General features: G+C 40.7%; 2 protein-coding genes across 6 annotated transcripts; one reads left to right on the top strand and one right to left on the bottom strand.

Annotated features, from left to right (window-relative positions):
• Positions 1 to 770: 770 nt before the first annotated feature.
• On the bottom strand, positions 771 to 21,253 carry tmem243b (transmembrane protein 243, mitochondrial b). 4 transcript variants are annotated; one of them, XR_013778107.1, is made up of 7 exons: positions 21,084 to 21,253; positions 16,817 to 17,116; positions 16,393 to 16,443; positions 14,920 to 15,024; positions 14,173 to 14,583; positions 5,364 to 5,466; positions 771 to 1,069 (listed from the first exon to the last, which is right to left on the bottom strand). XR_013778107.1 is itself a non-coding variant. In XM_079335260.1 (6 exons), exons 3-6 carry the CDS (start codon positions 16,892 to 16,894, stop codon positions 14,464 to 14,466), a joined length of 354 nt encoding a protein of 117 aa, XP_079191386.1. In that variant the 5' UTR covers positions 16,895 to 17,116; positions 20,357 to 20,487; positions 21,084 to 21,253; the 3' UTR covers positions 11,194 to 14,463. The 4 variants fall into 4 exon arrangements, 2 of the variants coding, with proteins under 2 accessions (XP_079191386.1, XP_079191385.1); XR_013778106.1 differs by lacking the exon at positions 5,364 to 5,466; XM_079335260.1 differs by lacking the exons at positions 771 to 1,069; positions 5,364 to 5,466 and adding an exon at positions 20,357 to 20,487 and having other exon boundaries at positions 11,194 to 14,583.
• cd9b (CD9 molecule b) lies at positions 1,796 to 10,832 on the top strand. Of its 2 annotated transcripts, none has more exons than XM_079335256.1 (8): positions 1,796 to 2,067; positions 8,048 to 8,150; positions 9,059 to 9,156; positions 9,255 to 9,329; positions 9,557 to 9,658; positions 9,807 to 9,896; positions 9,996 to 10,079; positions 10,230 to 10,832. In XM_079335256.1, the coding sequence occupies exons 1-8, from the start codon at positions 1,999 to 2,001 to the stop codon at positions 10,293 to 10,295; spliced, it is 687 nt and encodes a 228-aa protein (XP_079191382.1). In that variant the 5' UTR covers positions 1,796 to 1,998; the 3' UTR covers positions 10,296 to 10,832. The 2 variants fall into 2 exon arrangements, with proteins under 2 accessions (XP_079191382.1, XP_079191383.1); XM_079335257.1 differs by lacking the exon at positions 1,796 to 2,067 and adding an exon at positions 3,910 to 4,195.
• Positions 21,254 to 22,346: the final 1,093 nt, after the last annotated feature.

The raw sequence follows: 22,346 nt of genomic DNA on the forward strand, positions 1-22,346 counted from the left end.
TATTGAATTTTGATTTATGAATTTTAAATTTACCAAATAGTATTTAAAATGTTTACTGTCTCTTGTAGATTCTTGTTTTTGTTTTCAAACATTAATGTCCTGTTTTGCTTTAAGAAGTCTGATTATTGCTAGTGCAGTTTCTAACATTCACCACTAGATGGAGGTATCTTCTAGATACATGAAAGCAGGTATTTTAATAAACTTTATTTAAGGAAAGTATTTTAATTTATAATTTCTTTACACTGATGTGACGTTGGGGTTTATATCATCACTGAGTCGTTAAATCAACATCCTGTTTAGTTACAACAAATCACTGGGTTGATTTAAACCTGGAAAAATGTTAAAAATGTGATTCTTCATCCTCCTTCTCAGCCTTGTCTCCCTCTTGGTGACCCTTCCTGACATGCACACACAACCAAACGACACACACACACACACACACACACACACACACACATAGAGGCGGTGGCTGCAGCTTTGAAGGGGAGCTTTGTAAAAGGGCGAGTAAATGAACGGCAAATTGTTTTGGAGCCCAAAAAATACTAACACACACACAGACACACACACACACACACACACACACACACACACACAGTGATGAAGGCAATGCTGTTTTGTAAAGCAGCACACTCAGTCTTTTATCAAGCTCAGTTAGAGTACTGTGACACTATAACCACATAAACCAGATTCCTAATCAAGCTGCTGATGCTGCTTTTCTTTAAACCCCCATTACATCCCCTACGGTGGGATTTTACACACACACACTCACACACATTCAAGGTTATTATTTTTAAAATCTGCAAAAGGTGCTCGATGATTTTTAAAAAATTAAACGGACAGATTTTGGCAGTAACATCAGCCTCATCATGAAGATCAACACATTTAAGTGTAAAAGGGAAAAACAAAAAAGCAAAACACTAAATCAGTTATATCAGTCCCTGTGGTGCTGGTCAGCTGGACCTCACTGTATTCCTTCATCATCCTCATCATCCTCATCTTCCTCGAGTGTCACTGTGGGCAGCTGCAAACAAAAAGTGGTGGGTCGACCGGTCACACTGTCGTCTTTGTTCTGCAGAAGAAGAAACAAGCGGTCACATTTCCACCAGAGAGAGAGAGAGAGACGACACACACACACACACACACACACACACACACACACACAGACACACACACACACACTGGTCTGGTTATGTTTGGTGTTGACCTTTGTAGCATTTTGAATTCTGGTATGAGATTTAAAGATCACACTCTATAAATCTAAATAAAGAGTTTTGTGATCTCAAACTTTTTGTGAAGTCTTCAAAACATTACAACTCTTTTATCACTTCCACTGTTATAAACACAACCTGCTTTAGACTTAGACTGAACTTTATTGATCCTTTTGGGATGACTCCCTCAAGGAAAAACTTTAACTTTCCATATGGTAGGCTTTTTTATATTCTTGAGAAAAAATCCTGAATTAATCATTTTAATGCAAATATGGTTCAAGGTGAGACGAATTGTGGGACGTTTTTTCTTGTATCAGTGAACTTGATTGGTTAAAAGTATGCCTTTTTCTGAGCTATTGTAATTATGGCCCATGAGAAAGTTTACCATGATCTATTTGGTACCACAGTGAGTGTATCAGTATACCTGAATTAGAAAACTTTTCTGTTTTGGTGTCTATACTTTCCGGTAACTTCGCTGTAAGAATGACACACAGAGTTAAAGTAGAAACAGATATCAATCAATCTGCTTCTGTCTCTTTCTTTGTGGGTGTTCAGTTGATCGTCTCTGTTTCCTCCCATCACATCAGGCGCGTGAACCGAACAGAGCAGCATCTGTTGAGCGCGCGCTCTGTCCGTCCTGCTCCAGCCAGCCCACCGACCCACTGACGGAACTTCTCGAACTGGGCCGAACAGAGCCGACAGAACACCTAATAAACGGACCAACTGCGAGACATTACCAGACACTCGACAGTTTAACTACAAGCTAACGAGGTCAGAAGTCACAGCAGGGATGACTGCTCTGAGCAGCTGGGAGCTGTGCGTAAAATATGCACTCTTCATCTTTAACTTCGTCTTCTGGGTGAGTTACAGAATTTAAATTAAGGATAATTAACGTCATTGTCTCAGTCTTCAATGTGAATCCTACGACGGAGGATTAGTGCAAGGTTAAAGAAAAAAAAAATCAAAATTTAGGATAAATTCACGAGAATAATCTCTTTTTTCTTTAACGTGGCACCAATCCTAAACCTTATTTCAAATATGTTTTTCCTCACATGCATTGTGTCTATGAAAAATATATATATTTTTTCTCTAGCCTGCATAAAAGACGTATATTTAAATATGTATATGTTGGTATTACGCATGCGCAGTCAGTGAGATAAACAGCAATTTAAACTAACAAGAAGCTTAGCTTGAGGTAAAACTGAAAGTTTTAAAGATACAGCATTAAAAGGGCATAAACGTAAATGTATGCTCATTAAAATGTTTTAAGCTCAATTGTTTTTAAATTAAATTTCAAATTTGAATTGGATGTTAAACCTTATTTTAAAAGCACTTGCACTCTTTTCCGATCTTTGAAAGGGTGCTGTCGTCTTTGGATTTTTATCTCTTAATGATTTACAGTACCAAGTATTCTAATATCAGGTTTAAACCTTGTTGCAGGTGCAAAGTTTCAGGTTGATAAGATCTGGGCTTGTTGGGATGTTGAATTGTTCTACAGGAAGATGTTCTGTCCTTTGTTTTTGGCCCTGCTGATAACATCCAACAGGGGGCGCTACTGAGGCCAATGACAGACAGACAGACAGACAGACAGACAGGTTGTTCAATCAATGGTTCACTCACACACACACTCTCTCTCTCTCTCTTTGTCTCTCTGTCTCTCTCTCTCTCTCTCTCTCTCTCTCTCCTCTTTTAATCTTTGAAAAAGAAGTTTGTCATCACCAAAATCCAGACAGGACATGAACACAATGTTAACAGGTTGTTTGGATAATAGATTGTTTGTCAAACTAAATATCTTGTTATTTGGTAGACACACACACACACACACACACACACACACACACACACACAGAAGAAGGGAGGCAGCAGAGAGAGAGAGAGACAGTTGGGGGAGGCAGCTTGGGAACAAAGCCGGTGTTGTTGGTTTCACTGGGTCAACTGGGAGAAGAGGCCAGTTCCAGTTACCTCAGCTAAAAACACTGACCCCAGTCCCAGTAGGTGTGTGTTTGTTTGTGTTTGAATAACAACACTCATCTACCATTTAACACCAATTTCTGCTGCTTTGTTTGTCCCGTAATAATTACAATATTTTTGTTCCTGAAGCGAGTCGTTGTGAATATTAATTCACAAACTTTGGTCCAGTTTTTCCCTCTCGTTGTCTCTTCCTCTGTTTTTATTTCTACCACGCTCTCAGAGATCCCACACGGTTCCTCCCTGTCATCAGTTTAGATAATCGAGTTACTGCTAATGTTGTTTATCGGGCACAGACTCCATGAACTCACTGTCGCCTGACTCTAAAAATATCCCACTTTCATGACTTGATTCTGTGTTCCTAAGTTTTCTGGTCCGTTCGATTTTGTAGTCGCAGCTTCTTAAAGTAAAAATATTTCTTTAAGCTTTAATATTGCATTTCTTCAACTTATAAATATATTTTTTTACACTTGAAGATGTATTCCTAATGTGTAAAAAAAAAGAAAGTATTTCTTAAACTTTATTTTGAAGATTTGTTTGGGGACTTTTTGTGTCTCTATTGGAGTCATGGGACAGGGGATGGACTCTCACATCAGAGAGAGGGGAATGACTTGTTCCTCTTCTGATACTAATCAACCTGCTTGTTAATTTCTTTCACCTGCTCTGATCGACACCTGAGAGTCGTCTGAATCCTCTGGATCAGATACAACACCCCCCTCCCACTCCCCCTCTCCCCCCTCCTCCTTTTCACACTCTGCCCCTCCCCCTCACTTCCTAAATACACCCAGGTGAGCCACACAAGGGTGTGGTCGGCACACAACAAAAAAAGAATCCTGCAGCTCGACTCCTCTTCTCTTCACTGTTCTTCCCACGGACTCGAAGGAGACGCGTCCACTCTGAACAAAGAAGCTTTCTGTTTGGATTTTTCTCTTTAAAAAAACAAAACTACAGACGTTGGAGCCATGGGAGCACTACAGTGCATCAAGTACCTCGTGTTTGTGTTCAACTTTCTCTTCTGGGTATGTAGAGACGCCTAAACAATGATCCCTGTGGTTGTTACTCGACTGGTCGGAGCGTTTCAGGGATTTGGCTGCTTTCTTTCTTTTGAGGTTTTAGAACCAGTTTCACTCATTGTTAGACCTGACAGGAAATGAGATTTAAATGTTTCTGTTTTTAATTTGAAATACTTTAAAAGGAGAGACAGAATGGATTGATATTTTTGGAGTTTTTAAAGGATAAATTAACCAGGGAACCCTCATAGAAGCACCAAGCTACCAGACAGGTTTTTATTCTTTTCAGTTTGAGAGAGAAAGGTTCAAAGAAATCTCAATGACTGGAGTGAATGAGGTTATTGGATTCACCTGTGGGTGTGTGCTGCCTCTCTGTAGATCGGCAGCATGCTCTGACTAAACCCTGGTATTGAATGAGAGCATGTGACGTTCATGGTGAAGATACAAAACAGAAATGATAAGAGCCACTGAAATAGAAATGAAATGGACTGAGCTGAAACATGTGAAATTGATGACTTAAGGAAGTTCCTGCCTTTTTAAACTGGGGAAATTTTCTGCTTTTAAAGTTGATTATCTCTTTGTTTTCAGGTCCACAAAGGTACCTAAGAGATGATAGTTCTTTCAGCTCTAGAAATCTTTTTTTATAGATTAAAAGAAGTGACATGTAAAGTTTGGTCCCTGTTGATTTGGGAATGAGTTCTCATTAATAACGGAGTAAAGCCTTTTAGGACTTCATAAGCTCTAGACCAGCCTAAAACTCAGATAACCACAGGGGAGTAACTCGAAGAAGAACATTTCAGGGTGTGTGCGGAGAGTTTTTATCACTCGTTAAAATGCATCATGAGGTCGGGATGACCCGACTTGTGAACGGTGTGGGTACAGTCAGAAAATAAATCCACCTGACTCAGCAGGCGGGACATTTAAAGTGTTCAACCTGTGATTCAATCGAGGTCGTCTTTATTACGTCATGGACTCCCTCTCGTCTGATGGGGGGGAAGTCTCCCACTGTGAGATGGAAGTGTGAACAGGCCGCTCAGGAAGATTTCAGGGACGGGCTGTCTGGAAACTTTCAGGAGGATGTGTGACATGGACACATGGTCCCATCTTTTTAAACTGAAAGGATAAACGAGGGGTTGACATCCAATCTAGAAACGATAACCGCCCGCTGTGTTATTACCTTGATGATCTGTTGACGATGTTAGGAGGACACACTCATGGTCAGAGCGGCTTTAATGACTGTTTGAGTCTGCAGTCTCAGGGTGTGACGATGCCACAGAAAGCTAAATGTGGACAAATGACATGACAGGAAGTTTATGGGGAAGTCCCATCTCTGAAAACAAAAACATAATGACCTTTCCATGTTTCCATTTATCCATAGCGGATCTTGACATCACCAAAAAAACTTTACGTTTGTGTTGAAACTGACTGGTTTCCCTTTCTATGTGTTTGAAAATAGTGCGTGTGTTTTCCCTGTCAAAGCCTCTCAGCAATAATTGATTTCTGCGCTATCGTTGCCCTTGCAGTGCTAATGCTTCTGCAGAGTGCCTTTTTGTGGTTAATGAGGGATAATGGGAACCTCAAGGGGGGAAAGGGGGGGGCCGTTTCTTCCAAGATGATGCTGCTGCACAACCACCACATCTCTCCCGAGAGCTTTTACAGAGCATTAACACCAAACCCATTTAGCATCCAGAACACACAAGTTCCTGCTTCCGTCTTCATGATTGATGAATTTCATTTACATCTGTGGACTTTACAAACATGTTTGTGCTAAATCTTTTGATCTTTTTTCTGTAGTTCAAGCGGAGAATAAATTATTTTTGACAGTCGGACTTGAGACTTTTGTTTGCTCCTGAATACGGCTGTAACCTGTAGGCGCCATTATTCTCTTTGTATGGTGAAATTTAGCTATAAACTAAAGTCCGACCGATGTGGGATTATTCGGGCCGATAACTTTTTTTATATTGGAAAGAAAAAAATCTTGTATCTTTGTTAGATCAGTTTGAGATGGATAAATATATTTATACATTAATAAAAAAGATTTAGTTTAGACAAGATGGCCACTTGACTGGAAAGTAACTGTGCATGTTCGTGCATCACAGATTAGCACAAGATTTTCATGACAAATGAGGTTGGAAAAGTTCAGAGTGTTGGATTGTTTGAAGACCCAGAGGAAATGTTTAGTTTAAATATTTACATTCCTGCGACTGTTGACCTGCTAATTGTTTCTAAAAAAAACCCATAAACTGTCTTTTTTAAATATTTTTTGCTCGTACGTATACGGGTTGCTGCTTCAGCAAAAAAAAAAAACAGGAGTTGCAGGTTAAAAAAATGTTCTTTGAAAATTGAAGGGTTGGAAGATTTTATGTAAATGAGGCAAATGGATTTCACCAACTTTAAGGTCACTCGATATCAAAACTTACAAAAACTACAATATTACGGCTGAAAGCAGTTTAAATGTGAGGCTTTGGACATTTTCTGGTATTATTGTGGTTTCAGTGTACCGTCATTGAGTTTATAAAACTGTCGAATATAGTATATAATGTTTTTTTCTATAAGAGGCCTCTGCAGTGTATTTATGTGAACAACAGTAAGTAATCTGCCTCTGCTCATTACATTTCCTCCTCCTCTCTGAGATTTCAGAGACCACACGTGAGATACAGAGTCTCTGCCGTGTCTCGTGAGGTTTCCCCCTCGGCACAGGGCGAGGCGAGGACACATTGTTGTGTCCATGTTTGGGTTCCCTGATTCACGCTCAGCAGCAGACTGAAGCGGGCAGGATGGCGAGGACGTGTTGGGGCACAATGCAGACGATAAAGCTTCGTGTGTCAGAGAGTTATCTCCAGTTGCACAACAACCGACGTCAGAGTTATGCTGTGGGGACATGATGGACGTTATTTGGGTGGCAACAAAGAGTTGATGTAAACTTGTGTTTTGTGGTTGCTGAGGAGATACTGAGTCACTGGAGTATAATATCACTGTGGTTAAAACCAGGGGAGACTCGCTGAAACACACAAATGATGATCCTTCGTCTGCTCTCGTGTTTCTTTTTAAAATGCGTGAAAGTGAACACGCTGAAATAGTAGAACGGTTTTCTTTGATGGACTTGAGGAGCTGGTTGTTGATCAGGTTCTTCTGGTGGGTTTGGTTTCTCAGGAGAATGTGTGCCGAGAGAGTTAGCAGCATGTTTGAGTTTTCATAGAGCATCCAAGTGGTTTAGCACCTTTTATAGATGTGGGCAGAGACTTTCAAGGTATCTCAACAATGAAACATGATATCAGGGCATTTTGTAAAGAGGAGAAATCCTACTAACTTTAGTGATGAACGTATTTGTCCAATAATTTATTCAACCTTATGTCTGCTAAACTGACTTTAAATGATCTTGGGCCTGTAGAATGATGCACATTAAACACAATAACGCAATGTTAATGGTGTTGAACGTGATGCTAGTTTTTTACTTTATTAGAGAAGAGACGGGAAATTCTGGGAGGAGGGAGGGAGGGAGGGAGGGAGGGAGGGGGATGATGTGCAGCAAAGGGCCGAAGTGGAATTCGAACCCACAGCTGCTGTGCCTCTGTACATCGGGCGGCTCGGCGATCTGCGCTCTGATGTGCATTAGTTCAGTTCCCATTCTGTTTGACATCAAAGTTATTTTTAAAGATATTTAAACTCATGCAGGACATCTACATCACAAGCATTAGCCACAGGTTCGGACCCAACCTGTGGCTGACTCTATCCACTTCCTGTCTCTAAATAAAGGCCCAGTTTATTTTGCATCACAAGCTTATCATGTCAGATGGGATAGAAGGACACAGTGTGAAGAGTTTGCTTAAAGTGTGACCCTTCGTTTGCTTTCTCTTTCAGCTCGCAGGTACTGCAGTGCTGGCTGTGGGTCTCTGGCTGCGTTTTGACTCCAGGACAGCAGGACTATTTGAAGGAGAGAAAGCGCCTACGGTCTTCTTCACTGGTGAGGGTTGTGACGGGATAACTGCTGTTAACTTTTCTGAGCTCAGGCTAAAAAAAAAAAAAAAAACTTAATCAGCTCCCTCACTGTGGTTTGACAACTTTTTAAAGCAGTCAAACCACAGTCACAGGCAGGTCTGTGACACATACGTGATCCCGTCTCCTGCTCTGAGATTTGACCGTGTGGATGTTATCGGAGGCATTCGCGTGTCAACTTCGATTTTTTTCGAGAAACGTTCAAACGGGGCGTCCAGAGGGCAGCTGAGGCCGGCGTCGGTCCACAGCGAGGCGGCTCCTCATCCGAACACAGATCTCATTCTTCACCGCTCCACAGGGCCGCCTTTGTCCCTCCAGTTTGTGTATTCTCGGGGAAAAAGATGGACTGAGCCCTCCCTCGTCTTTTGTGTTTCTCTTCCATCAAACTGATAAGTGGAGTGGGCGACAGAGGACGGGGTTTGAAATGACAAACATGTTAATAACAGCCTGGGAGGACGGAAAAAGGAGGAGTATTTGTGTGGCTGTTTAACCGCACGGTGACATCAGTGCTGCGGCTCTTGTCTTACAGTCACGAGGTTATGACTCATTATTATGACAGCCACATCAGAGGACAGACAGACATGTTTGTGAAGACGACTGTCAGACGGATCAATAAGTTGTGCGTTTGGAAATTGATGTTGCAATGTTCCAGTGATTTATGACTTTTTGATGAGATTTTTCCCTCCAATAAAAATCAGAACATCAAGACGGCATCACAGAAACTTTTTTTTCTTCTTCCTCTTTACAAATTGTACACAAATACAAAGTTTGATGTTTGTGGATCAGAGATGTCGCTAAATAAGGAAGTTCTGCAGTATTATGGTGCGAGTCTTAAGATCCCTCGTCCCTCATGTTTTTTTTCTTGTTGTTCTGCAGGTGTGTACATCCTGATCGCGGCGGGAGCTCTAATGATGGTCGTCGGCTTCCTGGGATGCTGCGGCGCCATCAAAGAGTCGCCGTGCATGCTGGGATTGGTGAGTCACACTTTGTGTTCTTCTACCTTGAAAACCGAAAACGCTGCTTTCGAATAATATGAGAAGGTTTGTAAGTGACTGACTTTGTTTTATTTCAGTTCTTCCTCTTCCTGCTCCTCATCTTCGCTGTGGAGGTGGCTGCTGGGATCTGGGGACTCTCCAACAAAGACCGGGTAACAACAGCGATATTGATTTTTATTTACGCAGAACGGCCTTTCAGAATTTTTTCCCCAAAATTTCCCCCCAAACATCTACACAAATAAAATACTAAACGTATGATTGCATTACTTTAAATTCAGGAGAAAAAATCTTCTAAAAATCTTTTTTCTTTTGAAGAAATGACCGCTGGCTGGCAGTCGGCATTGAAACGATAATTTGTGTTTGGGTTTTTCTTCTTCAGGTGGTCGAGGACGTCACAGAGTTCTACAAACAGACCTACGACAACTACAAAACGACCAAACAGGAGGCGCTGAAGGAGACCCTGCGGCTCATCCACTTCGGAGTAAGAACACTTAAATCTGATTGTGTGGTTTTATATATTAGTGAGGGGAGTTTTTTTTTTTTCCAAACAGGACTTCACTTTCCCCAAAAATAAATCTTAGACAGGGAGATTGTTTTTTTTCAAGCCGTGTTGTTCTTCCTCCTCACAGATGGACTGCTGTGGTCCAACAGGAACGGTGATCGATGCCGCCAAAGACATCTGTCCCAAGAAGGAAGGACTGGAGGTCCTCATCACCACGGTAACGACACACAGTCAGGGTTTCATCCCGACGGACTTTTACAGGCTCTAGAAGTCTTGTCGGTCTTTCAACCTGTTGTTCGTGTCGTTGTTCTTTCAGAGCTGTCCGGCCGCCATCGACGAGATGTTCAACAACAAACTGCACATCATCGGTGGGGTCGGAATCGGCATCGGCGTCATCATGGTGAGTTTGTGATGAAAACTGTAGACACAAACTAAAGGCTCGTTGGGAAACTTAAATCTGTCTTATAAAAGATGATTCAACCACATAAATAAAAATCTTTGTGAGACGACAGTCGGGTAGTAACTTCCTGTCTCCCTCTCCTCCTCGCAGATCTTCGGGATGATCTTCAGCATGATGCTCTGCTGTGCCATCAAGAGGTCCAGAGACTTTGTCTGACCTGCCACACGAACGCTCCCGTCCATGTTTAACTTATGTTTTCCCGACCTCCGCTTTAGAGTTATCAGTTCAATGATGATAATCGGTTAGTTTTCGCTCCGTTTGGATCCATGCAGGAGGCAACGCTGACCTGTGAGCGCGTGGAGCCTCAAAGACTTTTCCTAATCTCTCTGCAGGCTGAACACTTTTTTTTTTTTTGGGTTATCGATTTGCATCTCTTTTGAATCGCATCAAAAACTCAAAAGGAGGCAAATAGTCTGCAGGAGACTGTGACTCTGCTGCCCTCTAGAGGACTCTGCAGGTCACTGTAGTTCAGATTCTGTGTTCATTTTAGCCTTTATCTAACAGGAGTGTTTCAGCTAACTGGATTTTTACCACGTAACTCGTTTTGGTTTTAATTTTGCTTGTTCTTGATGTTGCACGTTTAAAACCTTTTTTTATATATGAAAGCAGGACTACAGAGTTTTATGCAAATATTTTGATGAATGCAGCTCAAATGTCTCTTTAAATGACAAATAAATGAACTGATGATACGAACAGATTCTTGACAAATCGAGTTGTCTTTTTACCTTTTTAATAAACTATTAAAAACAGGAGGGACTGTTCAGGAGACTGACGGATCATAACAACCAAAATGACGTTTCATGGTTTATAAAGGTGGGAGCTAAATATATTATAGAGATTTATTTTTTATATATATAATTTTGCTGAACTATTTCCCAAGTAAAGCTCTAGAAACTTGGACCACCTTGTTTGTGTTTGGAGTCAGAAGAGTTCATCCTCTAATTTAAATCTGAAATAAGAGGATCAAGTCCGTCACTGAAACACTTTTTTTCTGATCTTCCAAAGAATGAAATAAAAAAATAAGTTGAAAATGATTGAAAATGCAAAGACGCAGTCGGGATACGCAGGAATTTATTCCATGAAACAAATGAAATAAAAACAGAAACATGGCTTTGACAATCCTGAAGTCGTGGTGAGGTCTGACTCCTCCAGTGGAAGGCGGGGGGGCTCGTCCCCCCCCTCAGTCTCTGAAGCACTTCTGTCTTTGTCGTTGCTTGTTGTCAGTTTAACTGTTTACTAAAAGTTTGACTGCAGATCTGTAAACAAAGACGCCGCTGCAGAACAAGGAAACAAAATGCAGCACGAGAATGTAACAGACGCGACGTCTGAAGCTTTCCTCCGACCACAGAAATCAAAATATTAAAGCAAAGAGTGGACTCAGTTTGACAAGTGAAGCACTGCTCCATCGACAGATGAAAGGGTTTCTTTTTTAGATTCAAAGTCCTGATGAGCTTTTTATTTTTCAGTCACCATATTTAGTTTATCGCTTGATTAAGGTGTAGAAAGCTGTTTGCTCCTCTCCAGCTGGTTTCTCTTCTAACTTATAAAAGAGACTTTTTCTTTAGTCTTAAGTCGTCGAGTTATCCTGCAAAACTTGAAACCCAATTTTTTGTGAACAGACCCGACACCATGTTGGAGGGATTATTTTAGCATCTTTGGTCAAAGTATAAAAGTGTGTGAGAGGAAGGATTTAAGAGTCTTTAAGTTCTGGACAAAGGTTTATTGACTTGATCATAAAGAGATCAATCAATAAACAGATTCAGTTACCTCTCTGAACAAGGTCAGTTTATAAATCGTTAAAGCTACAAAGACAAAGTTCTGCGCTAACAGCTGCTGTAATGTAAACTGACTTTTTGGGGGTTTTCGACTCAAAACATTTAAAGTCACTTCTTCCTGATACCAGGAAAGATTTCCTCAAAATCCAAAACTGCTGAGTTGCAGCCTTCAGACTCCTCACATGTTGGTGCAAAGGGTCATTTGGAAACCAGCTCCTTGTATTTAAGTTGCATATTTCTGAGGCCTGAAGCAGCGACAAAGACCTGCCAGTTATTTCCTCTTCAACACGCCGATGAGCTAAACAGGCCGCAAACTAAACACCGTCATGATTATCGTTTTCAAAACAAACTTAAAGCTACAGACGCAGAATCATTAGTGCAAAATTTAAATGACAGTCATCAGTGTGATCTAGAAATGTGAAGATAGATGCTTGTGATATAGAAATACGAAGATAGATGCTTGTGATGTAGAAATATGAAGATAGATGCTTGTGATGTAGAAATACGAAGATAGATGCTTGTGATGTAGAAATACGAAGATAGATGCTCGTGGTGTAGCAATATGAAGATAGATGCTTGTGATATAGAAATATGAAGATAGATGCTTGTGATAATGAAATGTAAAGCTTGCCTGAGCGTGTGTTTATGTGTGTCAGTGCATGTATGGCTTACACAACTGAGTGAATGCTTAGGGGAAGAATTGGCAGTCAGTCTCTGAGTCTCTAATAAAAAAAAAAAAAAAGAAAGAATCCTCTTAGAGAGACTCAGTTTGGAAACTTAATTAATTGAAATCCTCATAATCAGATAAGATGAAAAAAAAGGAAAAAGAAGCAAAGAAGACGTACAAACTTTTGCATAATATGTGTTCCCCCACAGAGCTCTGAAGTTGCCTGTGCTATTAATGTGCTAGCTCGCTTGTGCTACAGTCTACAGTACTGACAGGAAGGGGAGGGTCGGACATCAAAGCCCCTCGTCCTTCGTGTGTTTGTGCGCTCCACCCTGGTTAAAGGAAAAATCCACCTCAGTAAAATCTCATCTCTTAAAAAAACAAACTATTGGCTTTTCTGAGAAGCGTGCAGCAGATCTTCAGTTTGATAACAGGAAAGTGTTTTCATTTCAACGTGTACGAGTTCAATGTTTTAGATGTTTTAGGACAATGGCGTCTCTCCAACTTTCATCAGAGCATGACGGTGATTTTAAAACATGGAGGAAATGTAACGATGCATTCAGGAGGAACGATTAGCTGAATCAAAAAGAGTCGAGTCAATCACGATTACTCTCTCTCATGGACAGTTTTAGGTTTTACACATTTCAGATGCAGTGTTTGTTTTTGGGTTTTTTCAATTACCGTAAAACTTCCAATAAAAGCTCATCCCGTTTTAAGGCCCAGTCGCTTCTACTCGCCTGGTGTTGCTGCACGATGCAACGCGTGAAGCCAACTCTGAAGACGAGACTTTAGTGTTGATTCGTTTGCAGATCAAAAATATTAAAGACACAAAACTGAAGATCAGCATCAGTCCTCCAAAGACAGAATCATGTTTGCTGTGCATGAGCATTGTTTGAATATAATCAATGAGCCGTCTCGTATGGACAGCCGTCTCGTATGGACGCCCGTCCCAAAGAAAGGCGGGGTCATTTCATACGCTGAAGTACGCTAAAGCTTTAAGGCTTTTACGGTAATCCTAAAATATACAAAAAATGAATTCCATCCTCCTGCTGAATCTCAGGAGATGATTTATCGAGATGAGCAGGAGGCGGTGCTGATTCTCCAGTTATGTGACTTTAAAACTTTTTTTGGGGGGGGGAGGAGGACAGCACAGCACGGATGATGGTCGAAGTTCAATGAAAAAAGTAAAAAAAACATCTGTAGCCAGATTGAAATCTTGAAAGATGCAGATTTTCTGGAGGAATGTTCGAGAAGTCATCATGATGAATTTGGTCTTTTAAAGAAAACAAACTTTAAAAAAGGATGAAATGAGACGCCGCTCATGTCTGCATTATTTGGCATGGTTTAGATTTTCATATAGTTTGACAATAAGCGTCTGCAATGAATGAATGAAAGCACCAGTTTGGCCCCTTTTTTGTCCTGGCAGTTATTTGGAGACGAGCATAAATAAACTGTTTAAATAAACGTGATAAAAGGGCAGATTTTTCCTTTAACTGTTGCATAATCGTATCAGACCCGCTCTGTTCAGTTTAAGTGCTCGTTTCTGTGGAAAGGAAAAAGACTGAATGTTCGATGTGCTCGTTAAACACACCTGCCTCAACTCATCGTTGGTCCTTCGTCTTCACTCTTCATGTTTGTGTGCAGAGCGTCACGTCTCAGCGCCGACAGCTCTCTCAGTCTTCCAGCTCAACCGCCGAGTTTCACTGGGTTTTTTTCTGTCCTTTTATCTATTAATTTTTTAAAGTTTGCTTCATTTTGCACGTTCACATTTCACGCGTGATGAGTTTCCTTCGCTCTCGTCGCGTCTGTCCTTCCATGAATGTGTCCGTCGGTCAAGGCCATGTCTTCCCTTCTTCCTCCTCCGTTTTCCTCGTCTCCGTCTTTACCTGACGTCGTGGAAGTACAGGTTGGCACATAGACACAGCAGCACGATGGACGCCAGCATGAAGTAGATCAGATTCCTAAATTTAGGCTCCAGATCGCCCTGCCGGTACCAGAAGATCTAAGAGAGGGAAAGACAGAGAATTTTGTTTTTAAGTTTTGCGCGATTACCAATTATTATTCATTTTTTTAAATAAATAGCTGACTTAAGATCGTCTCAAAAGAAAAAGGAAAAAAAAAAGATTTAATTGCATTAAATCGCCTTTAAAATGCTTTTTTTTCTGAACTGTATTCATTCATTTTTAGGCAATCTTGATGCTAGAAAATGCTGAATAATAAAATTAACTGTTTAATATGAACACTTATTGTTCCAACAACAAGTGTCACTCCTCTCCGTCAAGATTTTTTTTTTTAACTAGTGAACTCTTAAATGAAAGCATCTTTTTGTCATGATTACCAGCACTATGGAGGATCCGCAGGATAACAGGATGCAAATGGCGAAGAAGACATTAAGCGGTCGTGGAGGCAGCGAGGGGAAGACGAACGAACTGATAACAGTGACCTGTGAGACAAAACACAAAGACGACATTATGCACACGTTCAATTTAAAAACAAAATCCTGCAAGAGTCCCGAGAAGTCGCTCCTTCGTTCCCCACCTCCGCGTGTCGCTCCTCATCTTCTAACGTGGACGAAGATCGCACGCTCTTCATCACAATAACCAGGATTAAAGATGAAGAAAATAACGAGTCTAAATAACCAGGACAAACGTAAAGATCGATCTTTAAAGACGTTTTACCACATCTGTGTCTCACGGTTGGAAGGATCTCAAGTAGAAAAAATCAGGAAACAAAAAGAAACCTCTGTGCAGCGAGTGTTTTCACTTTGGAGAAGTAAGAACACATGAGTCACTGTTTTAACCACAATCCCTGACGTGTGGATCTTTCATGATTACAAACATGACCGTCTCATGGAGTCACACTCCCGTCGTTCACAGTCCCTTTAATGTCGACTGATTGATGTTCTGAACTTATCAAGTTTCATTTGAAATGTTAACACTGTCTGTTCATTTATTCTCCACGGGCCTTGATGCGTTACAGCAGATATGCTTCACTCCTTCGACGTGACTCTCTGCATGATTCGCAGCAAACGGCCTGAAACAAGAAATGTAACGTCGGCATGTGAGAGTTTTAATCGCTGTAAAGGACAGCGTCAGATCAGATCGGATCATCAGAGACTTGAAAGGATCTCGACTCCCCCCGTCGTATCGTGGTCACAGTGGAAACACATTCCAATTAAACGTCTCCACACATTCTCAACGTGATCCGACTGCTCGTCCTATAAACGATATCGACACTTCATCTGTTGTACCGCCGTCTGCTTTAAATGCACCATTCATCTTGAATAAATAAAGTGTCTATCTAAGCTAAAAAGAGGCGATGCCAGCCTCTCTCTCACGCTTCATGGCGTGTGCAGTGTGTGATGGAAAAGCCTCATTATTTTATACTTGTATATTAGTGGCACTGGCATAAAGGACACAGCCATTTTTTAAAGATGAAAAATCAAATCAAAAGTGCGTCTTATACATCAGAGTTTACGGTACTTTATTCAAATGTTTCTTTTTCTGTACGACCTTTAAGACGTCCCTTTGATACAAAACAGGGGAAACTGAATAAAAACATTCACGACAGAACAACATGATGACACTGATTGTTCCTGATTTCGCTGATTCAGGAAGTGTCTGGAAAAAGATGACATTAATTCCTTCAACTTTTTTTTTTTTGTGACCACTTTTACAGTCAGTAGTAAACGGATGTTATAATGCCTCATTATAAAGCTGCCGTCCCAAAAGATCCACACACATGATGTTTGAGTTTGACCGCTCTGCATTCATGTGCATGTTGAATTTCACTGCGGGAGATTAGTACTTACTAAAACGACCAGAGACGTGAATCCCCCCACCGCCAGGTTGATGATTCGATCCTGCAGGATAAAAAAAAAAACACACCCGTTCATGCAAATCCACATTTCTCTAAAGCAAAACGATAAATGGATCGTCATCCTTTGTGTCTTAAAGCTCTACTGCTGCCTGAGAGCCAGTCACTTAAAGCAGCAGCAGTTTTTAGAAATCAAACACACTCGTCAAAAGGTCTTAAACACGTTAATAAAGACCATGTAAGGAGGAAATACATGGACCAATCCAAAGTATTCGTTGATATCGAAATGTTTGCCTTCTAAAAGTGCCTGAAATGGATGTAAGTACTTTCCAGCAGAGGATGTTAAATTCACCAAACATTTCCTGATTATTCAAACTAAATAAATGTTTGCATAAAGCACACTTCCTCCAGGCTCCTACCCGTGCCGAGGTCTCCCCGAACAGAGGTCTGTTGTCCATGCCGCTGGTGCCGTATGTCCTGGTGGTGAAGTCATCCATGGCCCGAGACAGCAGCTACACTCTCTGCCTTCCCCCGGTCCGCTCACCTCTCAACAGCGCCGCCTCTTGGAGACACGGGGCAACTGCTGCATGCTAGCTGGCAGGCTAGCCTCCAGCTGCCTCCCTCAGTGCGCACGGCGCCGGGGAAGCGGTCGGTGTCAACAGGCTGATGGGAACATGATGGACGGTGACTCTGCTGGCCCGCTGGGTTTGTTAGTTTACCTGAAAGAGAAAACAAATGACACGATGTAAACTCAGGAAATGCAAGCTGACAAATGTAACAGGGTTTCTCGCAGCATCTCAACTTCCCTGGACTTCCTGTTTTAGTTTGATATGAGCGAGTTGAAGGTACAGTCCCACATAGTGTCTGTTCAGTTTCTCAGATTCTCCACAATAAAGATTTTCAAGCTCATTTTCAACCAAAGCTTACTGTTGTTGAAATTGCAAAAAAAACCTTTTCCAACGCATCGCCAACGAGGTTTTTTCTGACATTTTTGGTCATAAAAACAACAAGGACATTTTGTGGCTGTTGCGTCAAAACGGGCGTCATTGAACTTTTTACTTTCATCATAGGTTTGATTTCTTCTGTCGTGACAACACAACCCCATCATTCAGAATTGTTAAAACAAAAACAAAAAAAGCAGATTAATAGTCTTTTTTTAAAAGCATGAGAATCTAAATAAAAAACAACTTCCTGGTTATACAAACATGATTTATTTCCTCTTATTTAGACAACAAACGTTTAACATAAGAGGATTACTGTACTGCTTATATTGTGCACTTTCATCATTAGAGTACATTTCTAACCCTGTAACTGAGGAATGTACGGCTTTATCTCAGTGTGTTGGTAAACCGCTGCAGGTCCAAACATCAGATTAATATAGTATCATTCTGCTTCACTTCCTCTTTTATCAGGTGTGATAACAACCACAAAGGCCTGTTCTGTGTGTTTGAAAAACAGCAGCGGTGGTGATAAGGATCACTGGTGCAGGAAAGAGGAAGCTGAACTCAAATCTGACTTCAGTCTGTTACAAAATCAAGGTACAAGCCGATGCACTGCTTGATTCAAGCTGCAAATCCCCGGACAAGACAAACAAGGGCTTCCATCGGTTTCCACAGCGAAGGCTGAAACAACAGGTCAATGAATGGATCAGCTGCTGGACGGAAAAACGATAATAGATCTGAAGTTACTATTGATGTCATAAACTTGTAGTCGCTTGCGTAGATGTTTGGAATCGTCCTGACGCGTTTTAAAGTCAAAACAAATGTCAAAATGAGAAAACTTTGGGTGACCGCTGGTTTCCTCACCTTCCAGCTAACTTCCTGTTTACCCCACAACCAATTAACCCACAAGCTATTATCGCCACCTAGCGTCCAAATTAAGTCCATGATAATCAAAACTATTTACAGACATGATAAACAGTGTCACACGTACAATTCTGGCTCCTTCGACATCAACAATTTAGGAAACGTCTGGGGCAGAAACGACGATGTTTCTGACATTTTTCGGACAAAAGAGGAGACGGGAGGACGGGGAGACACAGTCAGAGGTTTTACAACCAAAGGGGCAGTAAAAAAAAAAATTGTGACTCAAAATGCCAAGGAGAATAAGAAGAAATACTTCGTCATTAAATGTGTTGTTATTGTTGTAAGCCGACTTATGCAACAATCTCACCACATGCTCAGGAACAGCTGAGAAATAGATGTTATGGTGGGGATGTTTGTCTGACATTAGAAGTGTATGGCATTGAGAAAAAGATCCATCCTCATTAAATAATCTTCAGGTCATATGCAGTGCGTTTAAGGATTATATTAAGAAAGAAATGTAGCGTGAAAGTACTTCGCAGCCTTCAGCTTTGCCTCAACTCTTCCTCTCATGCTGCTCAATTCACAGGACAGGACAGAAGACTACTCTATGAGGCCTGACAGTCAAAACCCAGGGTGAAAACACAAGGCACTTTTCAAAGCTCAATGTTCTGATCGAATGCAATCAATGTGTGAAAACAAGCTGTGAAAAAAAGACAAACATCCTGCTGTTTGCTTCTTTGGATATTTAATATCCACAAACCTCCCTGGAGAATTTTCTAAATCTTCTTAAAAAGAGTTTGATATTCCAGAAATTACACAAGCAGACCACACAGGGGAACAAAAAAAAAAAAAAAAAAAGCATCACTTGCTTCAAGCAGAAAAAGCAGGGGAAGAGTTCAGGCTCGGTTTGTTGTTAAATGTCAGCATGTTTAAGTTTGAGCAAAACAGAAACAAGCTAACTCTCAGAGAGGATTAGGATTGTAGTGGCAACTTTACAAAGACTACAGAGATTATAAAACACACTTTAAATGATAGTTTTGCACCCCGTCTACAAGGCTATGGTGATGATTTTCACAATGACAGCAGCTGTGGACGGTTGCTGCTTCCTTTCTGGGTCAGAAGGCACCAGGAAGGGAAACAAAACCCTACGCAGAGCTTTCTCAGCAAAAAACTCACACAGTGGAAAAACAAGAGCTTCATTATAAACCGGCATAAAACTTGCCTAAAGCTACATTCCTACACAGCCTTGTGACTCACTAGGCTCCTTAAAAAAAAAAAAAAACAGAGACCCCACGACTTAACTCTGCAGCTGAGAAGGAAACAGTTCATGTATGAGTTGGCGGTACCACCCGCACAGTGCCGTTAAAACTTGATGAAAACCTGGAGAGAGGCGATAATCAAATCCATGAAATGCAGCTAATCATTCAGGCGTTTTACAACACGCAGGTGCAGTAGGTAAATAAACACGCCCATTATCAATTGAGTGGAAAGACATGCTTTTGTGTTACACTAAACATTTAAAAGAAGTCTAAATTTGTTGCAAAAGAAATCAACTAACCGAGTCTTAGACTGTGGCTAACGATAACTCACATTTTAAGTGAATTTAGTTTCTGGATAATTGATTACCATTTGACATTTTAAGAGATTTAATAAGTGGAAAAATGGAAATGACTAATTCTGAGAAAGGTCAGATAAGCAGCGAAATCGCTAAAATACACAATTTATTATCATGTAAGACTCAAATAAACAAAGTAAATAGTAAATTCGATTTCTTATATCATAATATTGGATTATGAGGAAACATTAAGTGACTTTTTGACATGTAAAATAAATACTCACACATGTGATAGTGTTGTTGTTCTAGTTATTGTCATCGACCTGCTTGTCTGTGTCTATTGTAATAGTAATTTTACAGTCTTGTATATTTTTTGTAATTTCATAAAAGCATGCATGCGTTGCATCTGTTGCACTTTATTTGGATGGAACAATGACGACATATATTTTCCCTGACAAATAAACAGGTAAATAAAAAGATAATCCAAATGTTCTTCGTCAACGCCAATTGTGATGAATAAATTAAAAATACATGAAAAATGTAAGTTGGAAATACCATCTTAAATATTGAACATTTAAATAATAAAATGACTTTCTTACTTAGACATTTGTTCACTGCAGATTATTTTTTGGGGAGTTTTAGAAACATTTCAGCACCTTCATACATCCAGGTTCAACACACTTAAAGGTCTATTTCCTCCACCTGGGTGCAGTATATTTAGTACAGATCACTGTGAGAGCATGACATGCAAAAAAATAAGGCCTGTCAACATCTTAAAGGGTTAAATATCAATAAGAAATTTTAATAATTTGCTTTAGTACATGATTTTAGTGCTGCAAAGCTAACCCTGACTGTCAACAAGACAATGAACGAACTGAAAACAAACTATGTGACACATGTCAACACTTCACACCTCATTACAACCTCACTAATTACCTGAATCAGAGAGTATTTCGATAACCTAACTAGCAATAGCTAAGCAAACACCTTTAACTTTAACCAAACAGCCTGTTAGCCGCTGTGCCGGGGGGGCTAAACGGTTACTAAGCGACCATATGTTACTGTAAAGTGGAGAGTACGATGAAAACATTAAAAAAAACCATGTAAATACATCTCCACATGTTTAATGACTTTCATATTTATGTCACTTTAAGTACTGTTAGCTAAACTGAGATTTACCCCCTTACAAGGCCAGCTGTAAAGCAGGTTGCTAATGAAGCTAAGCTAACCTTAAAGACAGCTCCAGAATCAAGACATTCACGTTGAAAAAATAAGCTATGAACGGTGGTTTTTTAGCTTCCCAAAGCATTCATATTGAAGACTCACTTGCTTTACAGCCTCCGTGTTGCCCTCCGTGGAAACATAACTTCAGAAAAGCCGAGCAGGAGGGTCGACTGTCAGTTAAAGGGAATAAGCCCGGTAGCCTTCAGTTCAAGCTGTTAAAGGCGAGTTCAGTTACCGTTGAGCCGACCAGCGGATTCACGGCGCATGCGCGAAATCATAGCCGAACCTCCTTTTGAAAAAACATGCAAATTAGCAAGAATAACCATGGTTCCCATCATCAAGAGAAGGGCCCAGAGATGCCTTTTAAAATCAGAATCAGCTTGTCATGTATTTCCTCTCTTGAGTTTTTACTTATAAATCACTAATGTATCCGACTTAGTTGGTTTAAAGAGGACCTTTTATTATCCTCCTTTCCCACCCTTTCAAACAGTCCCCCTGTGCTCTAAATGAAACATCTGTGCTGTGTTTTGATCAAAAATACAACATGACTCAAGCACAAGGGCAGGCTCTGTGTGTGTGTGTGTGTGTGTCTTTAAATGCAATGAGCCACCCTTCAGTTTTCCCTGAAGACGTCACTTTTTTGCAAGCAAAAATGGCGGTTCTGCGCATAAGTTTTTCTCAAGGCTGGAGGTGGAGTCCACGGATGGAGATACCAGGGGAGGGGATTTTTGTACCAGAATCCCACTGTGACATCACAAGTCGAGCACAATTTAAATGGAGCATTTTCCTCTCTGTTGTTAGACTGTAGTAAGACTTACAGCGCCTGTGGCTCAGCGGGTAGAGTCATCGTCTCTCAAACCAGAAAGTCAAGGTTTTAATCCCCAGCTCCTGTGAGCAACATGTCCGATGTGTCCTTGGGCAAGACACTTAACTGCTGGATATGATGGACAATGCCAGCCACCCTCTGCACACCGTCATCCGTAACCAGAGGAGCCGGTTCAGTGAGAGACTGCTCCTTCCCAAGTGCAGGACCAACAGACTCCTTTGTCCATCATGCCATCACGCTCTACAACTCTTCAATCTCAACCAAAGTACTATAATCGCAATAATAATTGTTTTTAGGCATGTTTTGTATATTTTTGCTTCTTCCATGCATATCTTTTGTATGTTTTTAACTTTTTTCAAACGGAAGAGTGTTCTATTATTTATTTTATCTTATTCCTCATATTGTTACTTTTTTGTTACCTACCACATGTTATTGTTGTCTTATATGCTGCTGGGAACCCACATTTCCCTGAGGGAGTCATCCCAAAAGGATCAATAAAGTTCAGTCAGAGTCTAAGTCTTAACCCTGAATTGCTCCAC

This window comes from Symphodus melops (genome assembly GCF_947650265.1).
Source record: "Symphodus melops genome assembly, chromosome: 22".
Classification (NCBI taxonomy): domain Eukaryota; kingdom Metazoa; phylum Chordata; class Actinopteri; order Labriformes; family Labridae; genus Symphodus; species Symphodus melops.

Excerpts from the sequence above, each read along its gene's own strand:
- cd9b (XM_079335256.1), top strand. The coding sequence starts at position 1,999 with ATGACTGCTCTGAGCAGCTGGGAGCTGTGCGTAAAATATGCACTCTTC. Across the intron at positions 8,151-9,058 it reads GCCTACGGTCTTCTTCACTG|GTGTGTACATCCTGATCGCG; the intron begins GTGAGGGTTGTG and ends GTTGTTCTGCAG. Across the intron at positions 9,897-9,995 it reads TGGAGGTCCTCATCACCACG|AGCTGTCCGGCCGCCATCGA; the intron begins GTAACGACACAC and ends TTGTTCTTTCAG.
- tmem243b (XM_079335259.1), bottom strand. The coding sequence starts at position 16,894 with ATGGATGACTTCACCACCAGGACATACGGCACCAGCGGCATGGACAAC. Across the intron at positions 16,444-16,816 it reads TCGGGGAGACCTCGGCACGG|GATCGAATCATCAACCTGGC; the intron begins GTAGGAGCCTGG and ends TTTATCCTGCAG. Across the intron at positions 15,025-16,392 it reads TCACGTCTCTGGTCGTTTTA|GTCACTGTTATCAGTTCGTT; the intron begins GTAAGTACTAAT and ends TTTGTCTCACAG.